At 36.3% G+C, this 20,807-nt stretch overlaps 1 protein-coding gene across 1 annotated transcript in view; it reads left to right on the forward strand.

Annotated features, from left to right (window-relative positions):
* Window positions 1-20,807, forward strand: part of LOC306857817 (voltage-dependent T-type calcium channel subunit alpha-1G-like) — a gene marked incomplete at both ends in the record, with an annotated part of 249,448 nt that overhangs the window by 94,135 nt on the left and 134,506 nt on the right. Inside the window, one exon of the mRNA XM_079398001.1 lies at window positions 19,337-19,448. Within this exon, the coding sequence (XP_079254127.1) occupies window positions 19,337-19,448 (112 nt within the window). The remainder of the gene's footprint in view (window positions 1-19,336; window positions 19,449-20,807) is intronic.

Consider the following 20,807-nt stretch of genomic DNA (forward strand, 5'->3'; position numbering starts at 1 on the left):
TTATGTTGCAGTATTATAATCAACACTGACTCAGAGAGGCCTATTGTGGTGTTCGTAAACTGTAGTGGTAAATGGCTCTTAAAGGGATACTTCACCCAAAAATGAAAATTCTGTCAGTAATTACTTACCCTAATGTCGTTCCAAGTCCGTAAGACCTTCGTTCATCTTCGGAACACAAATTCAGATATTTTTGATGAAATCTGAACACTTTCTGACCCTGCGTAGACTTACTTACTTACTTTACTTTTGTCATTTAGCAGACGCTTTTGTCCAAAGCGACTTACAAATAAGAAAAAGTAACTAAAACTAAAAAGTTACAACTCTATAAATACTATCTACCCACATATTTAAGAAAATAAAGAAATTAAATAAAATTGACACATGCATATAACAACATTTCAATAATAAACATATCAATGAAAAAATTAAATAAAAAGCGATACTACTATCCCTTGCCGGTATCCCTGCCCGGTGGAGTCGCACGGCAGACAGCAATGCAACTGATATGTTCCCAGGCCGAGAAACGTAGGGATTGTTAAAATAAGGACATTGTTAAAATAGTCCATATGCAGAGGAGTGTGTGGTGGTAATGGCTGAAAACGTTATTTGGAGGAGAAGAATTGTTGAATAAAGTCATTATTTTTGTTTTCTTTGCGCACAAAGTATTCTCGTAGCTTTGTAAAATTATGGTTGAACCACTGATGTCACACAGACTGTTTTACCGATGTCCTTACTACCTTTCTGGGAACATTTCAGCTGCGTTGCTGTCTATGCAGGGTAAGAAAGCTCTCGGATTTCATAAAAAATATCTTAATTTGTGTTCTGAAGATGAACGAAGGTTTTACGGATTTGGAGCAACATTAGGGTGAATAATTACTGACAGAATTTTCATTTTTGGGTGAGCTATCCCTTTAAGGAGCACTGGAGGGTTTGTTTCAGTCATCCTTTCAGCACATATAGAGATATAGACCGATTTCAGGACATCAAGAGAGAAAACACTTCACTTCACCTCTGGTTTCCTCACAGAGCAACTTACAGGGTCTCACCTGTCGCTTATGCTAATACATACCAGGAGACTGCTTATGGCTGTCTTTATGTGTGTGATAGAGTGTGTTTGTGTGGGAGAGAGAGAAAGAGAGCAGGCTGTCACTGATGACTCTGAATAGGTCTGCTTTAATCGTCGCTGGACTGCAATTCTCCTCACTGTTTCAGCCAGAGGGAAGACATGATCTAGTCTCTCTATAACAAGCCCCATATAAGCCAGAAGAAACAGTCAGCCAGGAATGCAAGAGCAGAAAGACAGTTTTTTTCTCCCTCAATGATTAATTAATGAGGTAAACAATAGGAAATTCCAAGATTCCAAAGACCTTTTTAAGGTTTTAGTGGAATCTCTTTGCAGTATGCGGAGGGAGTATTTGTGACTGTCATTCAGATTTTTAAGTGGGTGGATTTCAATCATTCAAACTGTTTCTTTAAATGACACATTCCCATCAACAAATCATGTGTCTATTGTTATCATCATCCCTCTCAAAACTCCTACTGAGATCAGTATTGTCTTTTATGAAATAGCAGTAGGCCAAGAGATTTTCCTTGAAAAGAAGATGTATCCTGAAGAAACCGGGAGTAGATACCAGGGTGACCTCAGATCTGCAAGATTTATGATCTGCATAGTTTTATGATTAATACTGTATCACTGTCCTTTCGCATAGTAGAGTGTGAGAACAGATGGAGAATTTGATTTCTGCTAAAATATACATGCCTCGCATACCCAGCCTAACATGAGCATTTGAACAAACAGAATTAGGCCTACATAAAGGTGCTGAACATTGAACTCCTGAAGGAAATGAAAACAGACGAAAATGAGAAACACATATTAGACCTATTTCTGTGTTTTGTGCTTTTGATCAAAGTTCTCACGTCTGGAAAAATCTGACTGACTCAAGGCTGTGAAAAGACTGATCAAAGTTCTTTTTTTGTTTAGAAGAAATGCTTATGAAATTTGCCCTCTCCTGTCTCTTAAAGGTGAAGTGTTTAATTTCTGTGCCACGAGCGGCACCAAAAAGAATAGCAACAATAATGAATGAATGAAGTTTAAAATGGCTGTCGCTGTATGGACAAATGCAGAGTTGAGCCACTCAAACAAACACACAGTTTGGGCAGAAATAGACACTTTAGTCCAAAGTATACTTAAAGGGATAGTTCACCCAATAATGAAAATTCTGTCATCAATTTCTCACCCTCATGCCGTTCCAAACCAGTAAGACCTCCATTCATCTTCGGAACACAAAGTAAGATATTTTTGATTAAATCTGAGAGCTTTCTAATTGATAGATAGATAGATGGCATCAGCTTTGATTCCATGCTTACTTCAACACAAAGCAACCCTGAGTGAGAATTGCATTGTAACTGTGAAGGGGATTTGTGAGCGTCAACCACAACCATGACTGGCTCTAATGCACCGCGTGTATGGCTGTATTCAGTGATCTAGCATGGATTTGTCTGTGACCTGTCTCTGTTTTGAAATTCAAGGGTGCGCGTTTGCCTCAGAGAAGAGACTGGAGGGCATTTAAAAGGAAGCAGCCCACTGAACTGGGACCAGTTTGCTCTCAGGATTTTGCTTTTTGTTGTTTGCTCTGTGGTGTAAAAATAGCTCCGTGCCCCTTTGTGTCGGCACTCTGATCCTAATGAGATGCCGTCCGTATTTTGGCTTTAAAATGTTTTATTCATTATCCCTTAGCATAGAGGGGAATTTTTCTTTCTATTCCTGATCACGCAAAAGTGAATAAACATCATATTTTTCAGCATCTGTCATTTACTTGCAGATGGTGCTGGGGGTCAGGATTGCTTAATACAGACGCAGTTGTTAAATAATAAAGCTTTGAAATGGGAAGATGTACTCTGGCTAACTTTTTTTTTGGTAATGGTTTGTTTGAAAGATGGATCACATATTTAGTAGTGGGTGTTTATGTATTCATACACACACCTTCCCTATAACAGGAAATTTCGTAAATTTGTTACATTTACTGTAATGAAAGGGGGGAAATACTCTCTTTTTATGAAAATATGACCACTGACAATCACCATAATCATTGCAAACTGATGGAGAATGATCTTCCCCGATAGCACGTTTGGGAAATGTTCATATTGCCATTCAGCTCAATTTTCTTGACGGACGATCTTCTCTCTCCATAAAAGATTTCCGTTGCTATTGTGAGTCTGGCTCATATATTTAGGAGACATGGCCTTCTGAAAATCGATCTAAAGCCAATCAATTCCATACGTGCATTAATCTAATCTTTCTTCACACATCTGAGAGAAGACACACTATATTTTCTCAGGCTAATAAAATAGTAGACATTACCACTTCTACTTTCATACAATAGAAGATAATATTTATTTTTAATAATAATAATAAAGCAGGAGAGTAATTTTACCATCTTTTCCATTGCTGTTTGTAACAAAATTTGTTTGTTTCAAAAAAGGAAGAAAAAAAAAACGCTTATCTTACAGACATATTTTATGTATACATGCAGTAGATAATAATAATAATAATAATAAATATTTAGAAGGAGAGTAATTGTACCATCCTTTTCCTTGCTGTTTGTAACAAAATTGTATTTTTGATTCGTTTATATTTCATAAAAAGGAAAAAATTATCACTTGTCTTACAGACTTACAGATTTTAACTGTATATGTATATATGTTTGTGTGTATATACAGTGTCTCACAGAAGTGAGTACACCCCTTACATTTTTGTAAATATTTTATAATATCTTTTCATGTGACAACACTGAAGAAATGACACTTTGCTGCAATGTAAAGTAGTGAGTGTACAGCTTGTATAACAGTGTACATTTGCTGTCCCATCAAAATAACTCAACACAGCCATTAATGTCTAAACCGCTGGTCAAAAAAGTGAGTACACCCCAGAGGTTGTGTTAGACTTTAATATTGTCCGCCATTTTAACGGACAGGGTCGTAAAAATTCTGTCATAATCTATTATTACCCGTCATTTTAATTTTCATATTTTAATTATAATAACCCATTTAATTGCTTTTATTTTTGTTCAGGTTTTCATTTTTAATAATGAACCTAAAGGACGAGCATATAGGCTTACGCATGTATTTATTTCTGATGAGAACAGATGAACAGAGACTGCGTCACTTTTCATGTTCAACACTGCAGTGACTGCGGAGGACACTAAAAACAACAAAATATGCTAGTGCTGGGTAAAAAATAGATTCTTATATTTATGAACCAATATCGTTTCTTAACTCCCAATCGATGCTGTTTTCATTTGATGAATGCACAGTAGGCAATAGGATAAGCTTTGTGCGTTGTTACTTTTGATATGAAATACAGTCTCAGATTTCAAATTCTGTCCATTTTATTAGGAAATTCAAGCAACAAATACCGTTTTGGCGCTCTTTAATGTGGCGTGATAGATTGCTGTAGACACCTCAGATCAAGCAATTTGCTTTACTAGTACTTGCCTGTGCGTATTAATCAAAGGCATAGCAAAATACTTTTATTTTTGTTTTGGAGACGATCAGGTGCTCTGCTGCATCACTGGAGCACACTCGCCACCAACTGGACAGGCCTAGGAATTACAGTTATAAATTACAATAGATCACCCTCAGTGTAATCTGCCAAAGTGACGGACGGCCTTCAGATTTTTCCGTCACTGCTGAACAAATTCCCTCAATGACGGAGAATTTTCGGTTAACGCGACCTCTGGTACACCCCAAAGTAAAAATGTCCAAATTAAGCCCAATTAGCCATTTTCTCTCCCTGGTGTCATGTTACTCTTTAGTGTTACAAGGTCTCAGGTGTGAATGGGGAGCAGGTGTGTTAAATTTGATGTTATCGCTCTCACTCGCTCATACTGGTCACTGGAAGTTCAGCATGGCTCCTCATGGCAAAGAACTATCTGAGGATCTGAAAAAAAGAATTGTTGCTCTACATAAAGATGGCGTAGGCTATAAGAAGATTGCCAATACCCTGAAACTGAGCTGCAGCACGGTGGCCAAGACCATACAGCGGTTTAACAGGACAGGTTCCACTCAGAACAGGCCTCACCATGGTCGACCAAAGAAGTTGAGTGCACGTGGTCAGCGTCATATCCAGAGGTTGTGTTTGGGAAATAGTGCTGCCAGCATTGCTGCAGAGGTTGAAGGGGTGGGGGGTCAGCCTGTCATGCTCATGTATGCTCAGACCATACGCCGCACACTGCATCAAATTGGTCTGCATGGCTGTCGTCCCAGAAGGAAGTCTCTTCTAAAGATGATGCACAAGAAAGCAAACAGTTTGCTGAAAACAAGCAGACTAAGGACATGGATCACTAGAACCATGTCCTGTGGTCTGATGAGACCAAGATAAACTTATTTGTTTCAGATGGTGTCAAGCGTGTGTGGCAGCAACCAGGTGAGGAGTACAAAGACAAGTGTGTCTTGCCTACAGACAAGCATGGTGGTGGGAGTGTCATGGTCTGGGGCTGCATGAGTGCTGCCGGCACTGGGGAGCTACATTTCATTGAGGGAACCATGAATGCCAACATGTACTGTGACATACTGAAGCAGAGACTGGGCCGCAGGGCAGTATTCCAACATGATAACGACCCCAAACACACCTCCAAGACGACCACTGCCTTGCTAAAAAAGCTGAGGGTAAAGGTGATGGACTGGCCAAGCATGTCTCCAGACGTAAACCCTATTGAGCATCTGTGGGGCATCCTCAAATGGAAGGTGGAGGAGTGCAAGGTCTCTAACATCCACCAGCTCTGTGATGTCGTCATGGAGGAGTGGAAGAGGACTCCGGTGGCAACCTGTGAAGGTCTGGTGAACTCCATGCCCAAGAGGGTTAAGGCAGTGCTGGAAAATAATGGTTGCCACACAAAATATTGACACTTTGGGCCCAATTTGGACATTTTCACTTAGGGGTGTATTCACTATTGTGGCCAGCGGTTCAGACATTAATGGCTGTATTGCGTTATTTTGAGGGGCCAGCAAATTTACACTGTTATGCAAGCTGTACACTCACTACTTTACATTGTAGCAAAGTGTCATTTCTTCAGTGTTGTCACATGAAAAGGTATAATAAAATATTTACAAAAATGTGAGGGGTGTACTCACTTCTGTGAGATACTGTAATAATAAAAATAATAATAATATTATAGTAATATTTTAACTACTTTCATACATTAAATAATAATAATAATAAATGTTTAGAGTAATTTTATAATCTTCCCCCCATTTATGTAATAATAGTAATAATAATAGATTTGTAACATAATTGTGGTGTTTTGTTTGTCAAAAAGGTAGAAAACGGTTGTACAATTTTGCTAAATGTGCCTTATTTAATAATAATAAGAACGATAATAATAACACATTAATATATTAAAATAAAAAAACTATTATTATTATTATTAGAATAATTAAAATAAAATAAAGATTTATTATTGATTATTGTTGAGTTTATTATTATTTAATGATATAATAACAATAAACACATTTAGAATATATGTATTTATTTATTTATTTTGCTATGTAGTTTTTCATTTACATTTACATTTAGTCATTTGGCAGACGCTTTTATCCAAAGCGACTTACAATTGGGGAATACAAAATGCGATTAATCTTGAAGAGGCAATCAGACAGAGGAAGTGCTCGTAACACCAAGTCTCAGTCATAGTTCAAATAAGTACAAGCTAGTAAGGGAGGGAGAGAAAGATAGAGGGAAAGAGTGAGTTTTTTTGTTTTTTTTTTAGTTTAGGATGAAGTCAAGTACTGCCGAAAGAGATGAGTTTTCAGTTGTTGCTTGAAGATTGCCAGGGATCCAGCATTCCGGATAGGGGTGGGAAGATTATTCCACCAGCCTGGAATGGTGAACGAGAATGTTCTGGAGAGCCTCTGTGTGATGGTACCACAAGGCGTCGCTCACTAGCAGATCTCAGACTTCTGGAGGGGATGTAGGTTCGTAATAGTGAGTGGAAGTAGGAGGGTTCTGAGCCTGTGGTAGTTCTGTACGCAAGCATCAGTGTCTTAAACTTGATGCGAGCTGCCACTGGTAGCCAGTGCAAGGAGATGAAGAGAGATGTAACATGCGCTCTTTTGGGCTCGTTGAAGATCAGTCGTGCCGCTGCATTCTGAATAATTTGTAGAGGTTTGATTGTGTTTGATGGCAGACCAGACAGAAGAGCATTGCAATAGTCCAGTCTAGAAACAACAAGGGCCTGGACAAGAAGTTGCGCAGCATGCTCTGTCAGAAAGGGCCTGATCTTTCTGATGTTGTGTAGTGCAAACCTGCAGGATCGAGCAGTCTTTGCAATGTGCTCTGTGAAGGTCAGCTGGTCATCAAAGATTACACCAAGATTTCTGACCGAAGTTGATGGGGTAATCATTGATGAGCCTAACTGAGAAAGAATCTTCAGGAGAATCAGTAGTTGCAGTGGTTGTTATAATGCTCCTAGGCACAGCCTTAGTTATCGATATTGGTTTCCGTGTGATAATCTTGTATGATGGGGAGTTACCTACTCCCATTTAATATAAAAATCCACTAAAACTGTGTTTTCGTGTCCCGGTGTGCACGAATGGATTATCAGTTAGCACCTGTGCCCTGGAGACAGGCAGCCGCAGGCTTTGAGGATATGTTGGACGGGAGGAGAGAGGGAAGAACCGACCTGATTGTCTCCGTGCCTCAGGGGCCCTGTTGGCGAGAGGCAGATGCCACCATGCTCTGACACAACCATTGGCCTTGTCACTCTTCCAGCACCATTAGAGACACAGACGCAGCAGTATGTACTCTCATTTGAGGCCATTTTGTATCAAATAAGTGAGCTACATGCTTATTCATTGTATGAGAGTTTAGTCTGTGTTAAAGAGCTATATTGGAGTGTGTGACTGGGAATGTGAGCTGCCAAGTGCATTTAAGATCAATTAAATCACATTACTTAATTCCCAGTTTTAGCAGTGTCTTGGGGTCCATACTTGCATGTGTATGTATATTACATTTCCCATTGTGCCAGTGGAAAACTCACATGCTTACAGCAGACTCGAGCCAGGAAACACCTCTGCTCCTTTGTGCTCTGAAATGCCTGTTGCTAGGCAACATTGGCTTTCATCGTGAAGACTCATAGTTCAGCAGAATAATGTCTCAATTACTGTTTTGATGACAGGCATTAGAACGGTATAGAAACCAATTTATTGGTTCATAGCAAAAATGAGCGCTAAGGTCTGAAGACTTAACATGTAACCCTTTCTTACATGAAGTTAATTAGCTCCTGAATCTTTAAAAGCATTCAGTCACATTTAAATTAATATATGCATAGAACAGATCGAAAGATTATTATTATTTTTTATTACAAGTTAAATGAATTGTCTGCTAATTGATGTGCAGAACAGAATTTTGTTTGTTTGTTTGTTTGTTTGCTTGCTTGCATTTGGACACAGTAATTATGAGCCTAATCATTAAATTTATTTATTTTACTAATAAAAATAACTTGTTTATAGAACTTTTAATAGCAAAACTATTGATTGGACACAAATTAATTGCATAATTACATTGAATTTTATTAATAAAATGAATTCTGTTTTTTTTATAGAGATTTTAGTAGCAAAATAATTATTAATATTAGTATTAATATTAATATTAATTTATTTGGTTTGGACAAAGATAAATAGCCTAATCCTCAGATTTATTTATTTTAAAAATAAAAATAACTTATTAGTTTTGCTGCTAAAATCTATATAAAAAAATTCTTATTCTTATTATTGTTATTCTTATTATTATTATTGTCATTATTTTTATTATTATTATTAATGTATTAATTAATTTTTCTACTAAAATCTTTTTTTAATGTTTTCCTGTTCATTCATTAATTTTGGACACATAAATTAACTAATCTTTACATTTATTTTATTAATGAAAAATAAGTTCATATTTTTCTAGACATTATTATTATTATGTTTTTTCTGTAGATTTTAGCAACAAAACTAAGAAGTTATTTTTATTAATAAAATAAAATATTGTGAGGAATAGGCTATTTATCAATAGTCCAAAAACCATTTGAATTATTATTATTATTATTATTATTATTATTATCCAATTGTTTTGCTAGTAATATCGCTATGCATTGATAATAGTGTTTAATGATCAGTTTAAACCATGATAAAGATATGCATAGTTCTGTGATGTACTGTTAAAATTCTCAAAGCACCTTAAACATAAGCGATTGAGGATAGTAGAGTAACGCATTCAGATGACGAGTTCTTGCCAATCTCTCTACAAGGATGAACTCTGGTCTTTCCTGCTACATCAAAGCAGCTAATCCTACCATGGAAACTCTACTTCCTGATGCTAAATCAGGTCTTTGTACTCCTGTGCACATCTCCCTTGGAAGCACTTTCGTGTTATTTTGAACAATTAAAACACCCGTGTCAGGTGTCAAAGCATGGCTCACAGCCGTCACAGGGGGCAGCATGCATCAGCGAAAACGTGCTCAACTGAGTGGCAGCAGGGGCTGATCTGGTAATAATTTGATAGACTGCTCAGCACGTGTGTATATGTGTGTATGTGCATATCCCGGATTCTGAGTGAAGGAAAAAAAAATGAATGAATGAATGAATGAATCCTGCTGATTTCATATTATGGACATTATTAACACAATTTATAACACATCTATCAGCCAGGATTCTGGGCAGAAATATGTGAATAGTTACCAATTTAAAACATCATTTATGAATTGTATTGTTATTTATATAGTTCATTTATATGCTTTGCTATTTATAGCTATACCTTATTTAAGTTACTTTAAGTATTCCAGTAGTTTTGATTGTCAGTCAAGCATTCTGAAGAGTCTGAGGCAGATGGAGAAAAGACAGAGACACATTGAGGTACTGCGTGATATGAACAGGGCCTTAATTGAGCGAATGAACAAGCTAATGCTCCGCGGCAGAAAATCGTTGTCTCTTGGCACAACATGCTTTGCTTCCTGCGTGTACAGCCTCTGTAAGTGTGAATTGTTTGGCACATTCCAATTATTCCTTATTGCCCTCTTAACTTCATGTCATGACTCTTTGATTCTTAGTTTTGCCTGGCTTAGTTGTGATGGGTGAATTCATGTATTGACTGTCCTGTTAAGCCATATCACAAACGATTTTAAAACTGACATGCCTTTCTGATGTTATTTCTGGACTAGTAAGGCTGAGTAATATATAGAAAATTCACAATGATTTAGCTGGCAATATAAGCAACATGGCAGTGTTTTAATGTGCTTTTTATTTGGCCTATACATTTCTTGAAACTTGTGGTGCAATCTTACCATTTCCAAGTATTTGCATTTAGACAATTATTATTATTATTTTTAAATAACATCTCTGATTTTAACTTTGGCAACAGTGGCATTGAAGTTGTTTCAATTCACTTTCATGAATTGGTTTAAATTGTCAGTGGATCACTTAACCTGTTAACGTTCACCAGAGCGACGTCGCACTGAATTTAATGTTTTATGCTTTATGAGACATTTTTCATACATTAACATGCCTTATAGTACAGTGGTTCTCAACCAAGGACTTAAATGTAAAATGTATTTATTTGAATTAATTTTAAAAGTGTAGCTTGGAAAAGTAATTTAAATTACATTTATAATACATTTCTATTTGTATTATTATTATTATTTTTTTTTTTGTTATACCATGCTGTAACAGGTAAAAGTTATTAAAAAAAATTAAGTTAGGGGCCTGGTGTAAAAAACTGCCTTAGTATATATTAGGGCTGGGCGATAAAATTAATATGATAATTATCGCAATAACATTTTCTTCAATAAAACGACATCAAAAGTTTGATGAAGTGTATGGGCCAAAACCGGAATGAAACAGTGCTACTCATTTGAATTGTGCCATACCAGACCATTTATCCACTCGGCTCAAAGTAAAAATAAAAAAAAAAATTTGTTGGTTAATTTTAATAATCGTATAGGGAAATCCCTCCTGGGAGACCCATAGTGGCAGCAATTGGGTCACTTACAGATAAAATTTCTGCTTTTATCGATTTTCATTTACAACGTTTAGTTACGGTTTTACCATCCTATATTAAAGACACGATGGAGTTTATTGCATTTATGAATAATGTTAAATTACCTGATTATCCTGTTTTCTTAGTGACCATGGACGTGGAACCGCTTTACACCAATGTTCTATTTCAGGGAGGGCTAGACGCAATAAAATTCTTTCTTGATCAGCGTCTTTGTCAGGTACCAAGTACTGCATGTCTGAGTGACCTGGCTAAATTGGTGCTTTCACACAATTATTTTTTGTTTGGGTCAGATTATTATTTGCAGATTTCAGGGGTTAGCATGGGTTCTAAAATGGCCCCAAGCTTTGCATCCTTATTTTGTGGGATGTCTGAACATCAGTTTGTGTTAAACCCTGGGGTAAATAATTTTTTGAGACACATTGTTCTATGGAAATGTTACATTGATGTCTTTTTAATATGGAGTGGTACTGAATCTGAGTTACTGGAGTTTCATAGTTTGATCAATAATAGGTGTAGTGCGTTGAAATTTACAATTGAATTTCATCAAGAGAAAATAATTTTATTAGATGTGCTTGTTCTTCGCACTGCATCTGGCATTGAAACTACTTTGTATCGCAAACCTATTGACCGTAATACTATCTTGCACGGACAATCTTACCATCCTGTGTCATTAAAGCGTTCATACCAATTTCACAATTTAGTCATATTTGTAGCAGGGATGAAGATTTTCAACAACAACCACAAATCTTATCGGAGAAGAGTGGATTCAGTCTGCAGCGAGTCATTTTAAAGATGTCACAACAGGAGAGTCTTGGTAAAAAACGAAAAAATTATGACCGTCGGATTAATTGTAACATTCAATATTCGCCTGTTTCGAAGGACATTGATAACGTTTTGAAACATTGGCATATTGTAGAGAGTGATCCCAGTCTCAAGACATGTTTTGATAAACCACCTCGTTTAGTGTATAAGAAGACACCTAATCTTCGAAATATCTTGGTCCGATCTGATTTGAAACCTGCTCCACATTTCTTGAACAAAATACCAGATGGGAATTACAGATGTGGTAATTGTCAACAGTGTAATTTTACATACAAGACGTTGACCTTTGCACATCCTTATACGACGAAAACTTTTAAAATTCGGGGCAAGACGGCTAATGTTATTTATTTGTTGCGTTGCCCTTGCGTTGGTATGTTATGTTGGTAAGACTAGCAGACCTCTGAAAAATCGTATCTCTGAACATCGGTGCGCTATTAGACATCGCGATCCAAAAAGTCCAGTAGCTCAGCATTTTGCAAATTCGAGACACTCTTCAGTATATAGGAATAGAGGTAGTTAAGTGTCCACGGCACGGTGGTGATATAAATAAATTACTTTTACAAAGTGAGGCCTTTTGGATTTTTACATTAGATACGTTGTCCCCTAGAGGATTAAATGAGGACTTTGATATCCGTCCATTTCTTTAATTTGATACAATATCTATTTATTTATATAGCTCTAATGAAGGTTTTGATGGTACTGGTTGAATTTATGTATGTAGGTATTATTTAATATTATTTAATGTTGTTCAATTGTATATATTGAGAATTGTATTTTGCATAGCTTTAAATGTTCTGTTTTTCTTTTTCTTATTCTTTTTTTCTGTTATAGTTTTGGGTTATTTGCTGGGGTATTATCATTATGATGGTATTGTGTCAGGTCATGTGACCTTTATTCACCTGTATGGAGGTATAAAAAGTGCATATCAGTGTTGTTCATTTTTCTGATGAAGAGTCTGCATGCTCGAAACGTCACACGCTATGTGATAATTTTTAAATAATAAACATCTTTTGATATTTTTTGGAGCTTTGGTGTTGCCGACTTTGCATTCCTAATATGCTTCTACTTGTTTTTTAGTCGAGCACACATTTGAGTTGTTTGCTCTTGGTTAATTTTAATAGAAATTACAAATATTTTTCCTTGTGTTCATCTTGTGGAATACTTTGAAACAGTGTACCTTGATTATTCTGAACGAGACTTTTGTGTTTTAATCCTTAAATTTAGTGTTTTGAATTTAATTGCAGACAATGGCTGTTTGATTTAAATTATGGTTTCACTGACTGGAGAAAAACAACAACAACCTTGTCAGATCAAAAACATGCATATACGGATATGCAAGCTAATGGTTGAACAGCAAAACAGCAGGTTGACAAATCCAGTAACCATTTTCAGATCTTGACCGTTTCACCTCTTCAGCAGTGCTTGTTTATCCATGTGTTTTGGTTAGAACAGCATGTTGTGTTTGTGTCCCACAGCGAGTTTCTAATTTTGAACCTAGCTTTTTCCTCATCTCGGAAGTTCAATCTTTTATTTTTAGTGGAATTTGGATTTTTACACTTAACAGACAAGCAACAGTTCCTCACAAACCTTTCTAGTTTAAGCAGCTCCCTGGTGTGGAACAGAGAGTGCCCTTTTAGCACTTCTTCAGTCAGATGTCCCCAGTTTTGTGAGTGTTCCATCACAAGATTCCTTCCTCACTGATCCTCAGAGACTTCTGATCTTGTAACAGAACTGCCGGTTCCAGAAAGTTGACTCAAAAGAGAAGATGCTGAGGAAATCTAAATGCTTTTATAGCCATCTGGCCTTTAAATTGCTTCTAAGGGTTTTTAATTTTTACTCTCAGACTCTCACTTCCTTTTAGATGGACAGCTGAACCTGGCAAATGCTTTTGGACCATGGCCCCTGAAGCATATGTACATAAAAGAAGACGCAAAAATACTTAAGTCTCAATTTTGTTGTAAAATTTGAGATACTTCTGTCACTTGCTAAGAGGCTCATCATGTATTCATGCAGAGCTGTAAGAGGCAGCGGAAAACTTACACCTCCATCTGCTCGCTAACCCTTCATACATCTCTCTTCTATTGTTTTGTTTTGTAATGCTGTGCTCCACATCCGTGCTGATGCAGAAATGAAATGGTTTTATTTCTGTTGTGTTTTATCTGGGAGGTCATGCAGGACTAATCGTTAACAGTGAGGAAAACAAAGGACTCTGTGCACTAGACAAGACTCTCATTGTTAAAGGAATAATTTACCCCAAAATAAAAATTCTGTCATCGTTTACTCACCCTCTTGTTATTTGAAACCTTTATGAGTTTCTTTCTTCTGCTGAGCACAGTATATTATATTTTGAAGAATGTTGGTAACCAAACCAAACAGGTAGCCATTGACTTCCATAGTATGGGAAAAAAATCCTGTGGAAGCCAATGGCTACCGTCAACTCTTTGGTTACAAACATTCTTCACAATATCTTCTTTTGTGTTCAAATAATGATTGTTAGCCAGTGCCTTTCAATTTTTTGTAACAACTGAGTACACAACACAATTTTCATTTTTGAGTGAACTGTCCCTTTAAGAGAGGTCAGTGTGAGTTTTATCTCAGACTCTCCTCTGTTCACCCTAGAGGACTGCAGCTAACTTTACAGTTAAACTTTAAGTGCACTTGAGAAAGGAGCTTGTGTGGCATAAAAACATTCACATTCCCCACAGACTCTTTCCAAAGTCCTTCGAATGACATTTCTGCCTTTTTTTTCACAGCTGTAGTCTTTTACATCGCAGACATTTGACAGATGGTTTTGTTTGAGGAACGAGGATGTGTCGGATGTGAGCTTCATGACTCTGAAATATTAACTGAAGTCAAGCCTATCTTGTGTCATATTCATCTCTGCCAACAGAGAAGCTGGAGAAGCTAGTTAGATGAATCTTTGTTGATTCTGTCTATCAGGATATTTTATGTTTTTTTTTTTTTTGGTTTGTTTTTGTTTCAAGCTTGGATGCCTCAACCAGAAACTTCTTGCACCTATGTGATGTATATTATGATATATTTTAGAATGTATTATTATTTAGATTTTGTTATTATTATTTGCTACGTGTATTTATTTAATATTTTAGCATTTTAATTTCATTGCAGTCATGGTGGTTTTGGAGTACTTTATTTATTTTACATTTCATTTATTTTATTATTATTATTAGCATGTTAGTTTTAGACCCTTTTTTAATACGATTACTGTGAAACTTAATTACCCAACTTATTTTCTTATTTGGCATCTTTGTTTATGTATTTATTTATTGTTTGTTTGCATGTTTGCTTCACACGTATTTAAGATTTTTTCCTCTTATTCACTAATTTCTTTAGACACTATTAACTTTCCATTTACTTCTGTTCTTAAATAAGAGCAATGTATATTTTTTCACATTTGTGTTTTTATTTGTGTATTAATTTCATTATTAACATTAAGTCTTAGACCTTTTACATATGATTACTCCAAAAAATAAATCTCCAACTTCACTTATGTTATTTATTTATTTGCATTGCATTCAAAATCTACTTGGCTTAAAATTTCCACATTGAAATGGCCATGATGCATTGTTTGTGTAACCATGATTAAAATAATTGATGGATGTTTACTGACTTAGCTGTGATAGTTTGACCATGTTTCGCAGTTACTCACAAAACCTTCTCAATTCTTAGGATGGGGTAGGAAGCAAAATGTCCTTTGCTAATGAGCGTACAATGACATAATAGCATGGAATGGGTCTTCATTGGAGCAGGATTTTAGCACAGTGGCACCAGCAGACTTAATCCTGTGAGGGTCCCAGCAAAGGGCCATGTCAGGACTCGTGACACTGGAGAATGTAAGAGCCTGGGATGAAACATAGCTAATGCCAAGAGCCTTGAATTAAACATAGGACGGATGAAATATGGCTATTAACCAAGCATGGCAGTCATCCATATGGGCTCCTGAGACCCTGGAGAAAGGGCCACTAAACATTTGAGTGCCTGCATGCACACATTTAGACTAGAAGGATAGAAATGTGAACAGTTAGAGATAATAAAGAGGAAGAGGTACTAAAGTGGATTCTCAGTGCATAGATGCATTTGACTTTATTATTTAGCTAGCTTTATTATCATTGCATGTCCTTGCAACAGAATGTCCAGATACTTCTGCATCCTGCATACAGGATGCCCTCTCATTTATTCATTACTTGGCATAAGATAAGTTTATACCTAAGCGCTGGAGCTTGACAAATCTGAGCGTGTTGCTTATTCAGCCCACCCCTGTCACTCTTTCAGGTGTGTTTGCTAGGATTAGTCTGCAAAATCGACCTGGAAAAACTGCAAAGTCGCACACACAAACATACACACGCCATATTTTTATGCCTTGTTACATTCTTCCAGCCTGTCAGAAGAGTGAAAGTGAGGCTTTTCAGAGCATGAAGGGAGCCTCTTGTGGGAATTGGGCTCCACATAAACACAACATAAAGAGTTGATGAGGTTTTGATCTCACCGTTGCCTGTGAGTGAAACCCGCCTACACTCCTCCTGCAATGGTGAAGGGGGTCTATGTGAGAGAAAACATGTCTGCTCATGGTGAGCAGTGGAAATGTTGGGAGGGATGTTCTGTGTGCATCTGTATGTGTGCCACGGCCCACTGAGAAGCTTTCAGAAGCATAGAGATACCTGTTAAGGATCACACAGCATTTTTAAGCTCAGATTCTGGCTGTTTTGTGAGTTCACTGCTTTGTTTTTCCAATTTAAAGCTACACTTTATGAAATAATTTATAAGCACCTGTTCCAGTGTTCTCATTTATTGTTTATAGGGGTTTGTGTGGATATTACTGTCCACGGGACGCTCTCCATTTAGTTTTTTATTACTGCTTGCTGGCAAGGGAAACATTTGCAATGTCTGTGACTCGCTACATTCATTAACCCTTTTAATCCTGCGGGCATTTATGAGTTGCCGAAGGCTCTACCACTGTTTTTCTTGCTGTGAATATTGTTTTGGTTGCTATAGATTTAAAAAAAAAAGGCATATAAGAAGACAACTTTAGGAAGAGCTTTTGACAACTTGCTGGATAATGTGTCATGTGGTGGGTAGGTTGTTTTCACTGAAATGCACCTGGCAACTTCCTTATTATCTCAATCTTTGCATAGGTTTCTATGGGAGTTTCTATATAGAGATGGAAGCAGTCAGCCAGTCATTATCGCAGAAAAAACCCCCGACAGCATGACCAGAGCCCCTGTTCACAGAGTAAATAAATGAACATGCAGTAATGATTCAAAATTATTTTATTATGCAAGCAGAAAGATTGTGGAGTGAAATAAAACACTTGGAACTCATTGCCAACGGTCAGACATTATGCAAAATCAAAAATTATGCAAAAATACTGGATAGCAGTAGTGCAATACTGCATAGGATGAGGAATAATATAAATAATTTGAATTGCAGAAATCTCTGGATGCATTAATGGGTTACGTTGAGAAATTTTTTGGTAGCTACTCTACTGTTCAAAAGTTTGGGCTCTGTGATATTTTTTAAATAATTATCTATTATGTTCACCAAGGCTCCTTTAATTTGTTCAAAAAACAGTAAGAAGAGTAATATTGAGAAATATAATTTATTTGTGTGACGGCAAAGCTGAATTTTCAGCATCATTAATCCAGTCTTCAGTGTCACATGATCCTTTAGAAATAATTATAATATACTTATTTACTGCTTAAGAAACATTTCTTTTTATTATCAACTGTTGTGCTGATTAATATTTTGTAGATACAGTGATACATTTTTTTCCCTAGGATTTTTTGACGAACATCATTATTTGCAGTATTTTTTTTTAATATTTATTTTTAACATTATATAAAAATGTCTTTACTGTCACTTTTGATCGATTTAATGCATTCATGAATAAAAGTATATGTTTCTTCCATTAAATAAATAAATAAGAATAAACTAAGTAAATAAATAAAAATCTTATTGACCCCAAACTTTTGGAATGTATAGTGTTATTGCATTATTTACTATTAAAACCTATGTTGTGTGTCATCCATTTTTTTACATTGTTTCTGAGTAATTTTCCTCACATAGTTCACGATTGTCAGTTCCACTGACTCTCCTCCAAGCCTCTGGTTCAGTGTATATAGATCAATGATGCCTGAGAGAAGTTAGCAGCTTGTAATTAGTCTTCCGCGTTTCTGGAGGAAGAAGACACATTCAGTCTGTTTACATTATTCATGCAGAATACATTATAGCCTGAGCCCCTTTATGCAACTGGAGACGTTCATTATGGTCAAGAACTGTAAAATACCAGAACACCAGTGTTGAGACTTCACACCAGAAATCATTTCAGCGAACACAGAATGTGCCGAGAGTTACATTATTAAGGTATATGACTTCTCATATATCTGTACACAGCACTAATTCATGATGCCATTGTGAAAGTGTGATCACATAAGAAGCCTGAATCCCACTGTAAATCCGCTGAGCGTTGTCTAAAGTGTTGCATAATTTCTTTATTAAGTTATGTCGTCGGACAATATATAATTTTATTAGTTTCTCCTGGCAGGAAACTTTCCTGTTTGATGGCGCATCCTCTTATTTTGTTTTGGTGGCTTTAATTGTGTCCCCTTGGGCTCTCTGCTGGCAGTAATTGTGAAAAATGAGCTGGTTTCTGTCTGGTGCCACTTTGCTCAGACGGCACCCCATATAGGCATTAGCATTCTTGTATTTAATTTAGATGTAAATGTGTGAGCTCGACCCCTGGATGGGTACATGGCATCTGAGGGACCAGCCACACATTTTCCCACCCCGTGATCAATTACTAGCGGTGAGCTAAAAGGATGAAGCAACTCTGGGTCATTTATTCCCCACAAGTAAATCAAGAAAAATAATGACGAACATAATGACAAAAGCACCATTGGCCTTGTAACACGTTTAGCTGGACTGACCTCGTTTTCATGACAGAGAAAGTGATTTTAGTCTTCAAAATGTTATTTGTTAAAGCTGTAATAACTAAATTACGTGATCGCTAACAATAGTGATAATTTATTACAGTTTTACATTGCTTTCTTTTCCAAAACAGATTATAATACTGTGAAAAAAGGACATAATTTGTACAACACAGTCACATCAATAAATTATCATTAGTTCTGCTTCTTTTGAAGTCTTTATCGCTCACTTTAGCAACCGTGAGGTAAAAATGTATGCTGATAGCTTGGATGTGGTATATACACTGTAAAAAAGTTTTGTTTTACAGTAGGATTTACAAAATAATATTTCAGTCTATCTACTTCAGAATTAATGTTTATTACAGTGTGTAACTTGCTGAAATTTGCTGTCAATTTCTGAGTGAAAATTGTTTCAGAATCATTTATTAAGCCTGAATAGGCTGCAATAATGTTGTTTATTTATGTTCTGAACAAGACGTTTGCTATTTTTCTGTGACTGCATGTATTTTCTGTGTACTCTTCCTTAACTTCTGCTTCCCACATGGTTCGAGAGGGCCAGCATGTTGGTAATCCTGCTGAACTGCGTTACTCTGGGAATGTTTCACCCTTGTGAGGACAGCCACTGTGACTCAGAGAGATGCAAGATACTGGAGGTAAGTCTCATACCTAGAATACACCACCTTTCGTAACCCTATGTACTTTAAATAGATCAAAGAACAGATGGTAAACAAATTTAAATGTAATTGGACACAGACTTGAAATGAACTCAGTGTTAAAATGAAATCCAACGACTGTGACAACTCAAAAGGGAGGTTATTTTGAGGCGTTTGTCATAGTCTCTCGTGGAGCACTGGGTTTCTCTAGATATCCTGAAGCATGTTGTGTTGAATGACTTCCAAGAGACACAGGAATGCCCAAAACCACATGTGGTGATAGGCAACAAAGAGATCCTCGCCTGTAATTCAAAGCAGATTATCACAGGAAAGACACTGCTTTGGTTTAACATTGACTTGGGAACATGGCTCAGGGACTTTGATTTCAATCTGCTAAATTCCTTTGGCTTTGTTTAACAGATGAGTGTTTTACTTTAAGGATTTCAGAGAGCTATCCTCTCTTTTCTGCTTTGGATGTTCTGCTATGGATGTCTTTTATTATTCTGAGACCCAGCAACAACAACTCACTTTTGTCCTCCATAGAGGAAAGGTATATAAAGGATTTAGAGCAACATATGCTCCCCTCCAGACGATGCCTGTTTCAGGGAAGGCCTTGTGTATTTCAGCAGGACAATGCTAAACCACATACATCAGCTATGGCAACAGCATGGCAGATCTTTCACCTATAGGGAACATTTGGCGCATCATTAAACAAAAAATACGTCAAAGATGACAATGAACTCTTCAGCAGCTGGAAACCGAGAGGCAAGAATGGGACCAAATTCCAACACAAAAACTCCTGAAACTCATAACCTCGATGCCCAGACGTCTTCAAACTGTTTTGAAAAGAAGAGATGGTACAGCATGGTAAACATACCCCCATCCCAACTAATTTGAGACCTGTATAGCAGGCATCAAATTTGAAATGAGATCATTTTGTGTATAAAATGTTAAAATTTCCCAGTTTAAACATTTGTTATGTTATCTATGTTCTATTGTGAATAAAATATTGGCTCATGTGATTTGAAATTCTTTTAGTTTTCATTTTATTCATATTTAAAAAATGTCCCAACATTTCTGGAATTCGGGTTGTATAAATAAGCAGCAAATTAGTTTATTGAGATCATAGTTAATGGTTTGTTAAAATAAATAATTGAACCTTAAAATAAAGTGTGACCACTGGTATTAATACTAATATTATTAATAATATTAATACTAATATTAAAACTAAAGGGCATAAATTATAGACTATTATAGCACTATTATAGACTTCAACAATAATAATAATAAAACAAATACATAAAGTGTTTTAAATTGTAATATTTCAAATTTTTATTTCATTTTTAATCAAATAAATGC

The sequence above is a fragment of the Barbus barbus genome, assembly GCF_936440315.1.
Source record: "Barbus barbus genome assembly, chromosome: 38".
Classification (NCBI taxonomy): domain Eukaryota; kingdom Metazoa; phylum Chordata; class Actinopteri; order Cypriniformes; family Cyprinidae; genus Barbus; species Barbus barbus.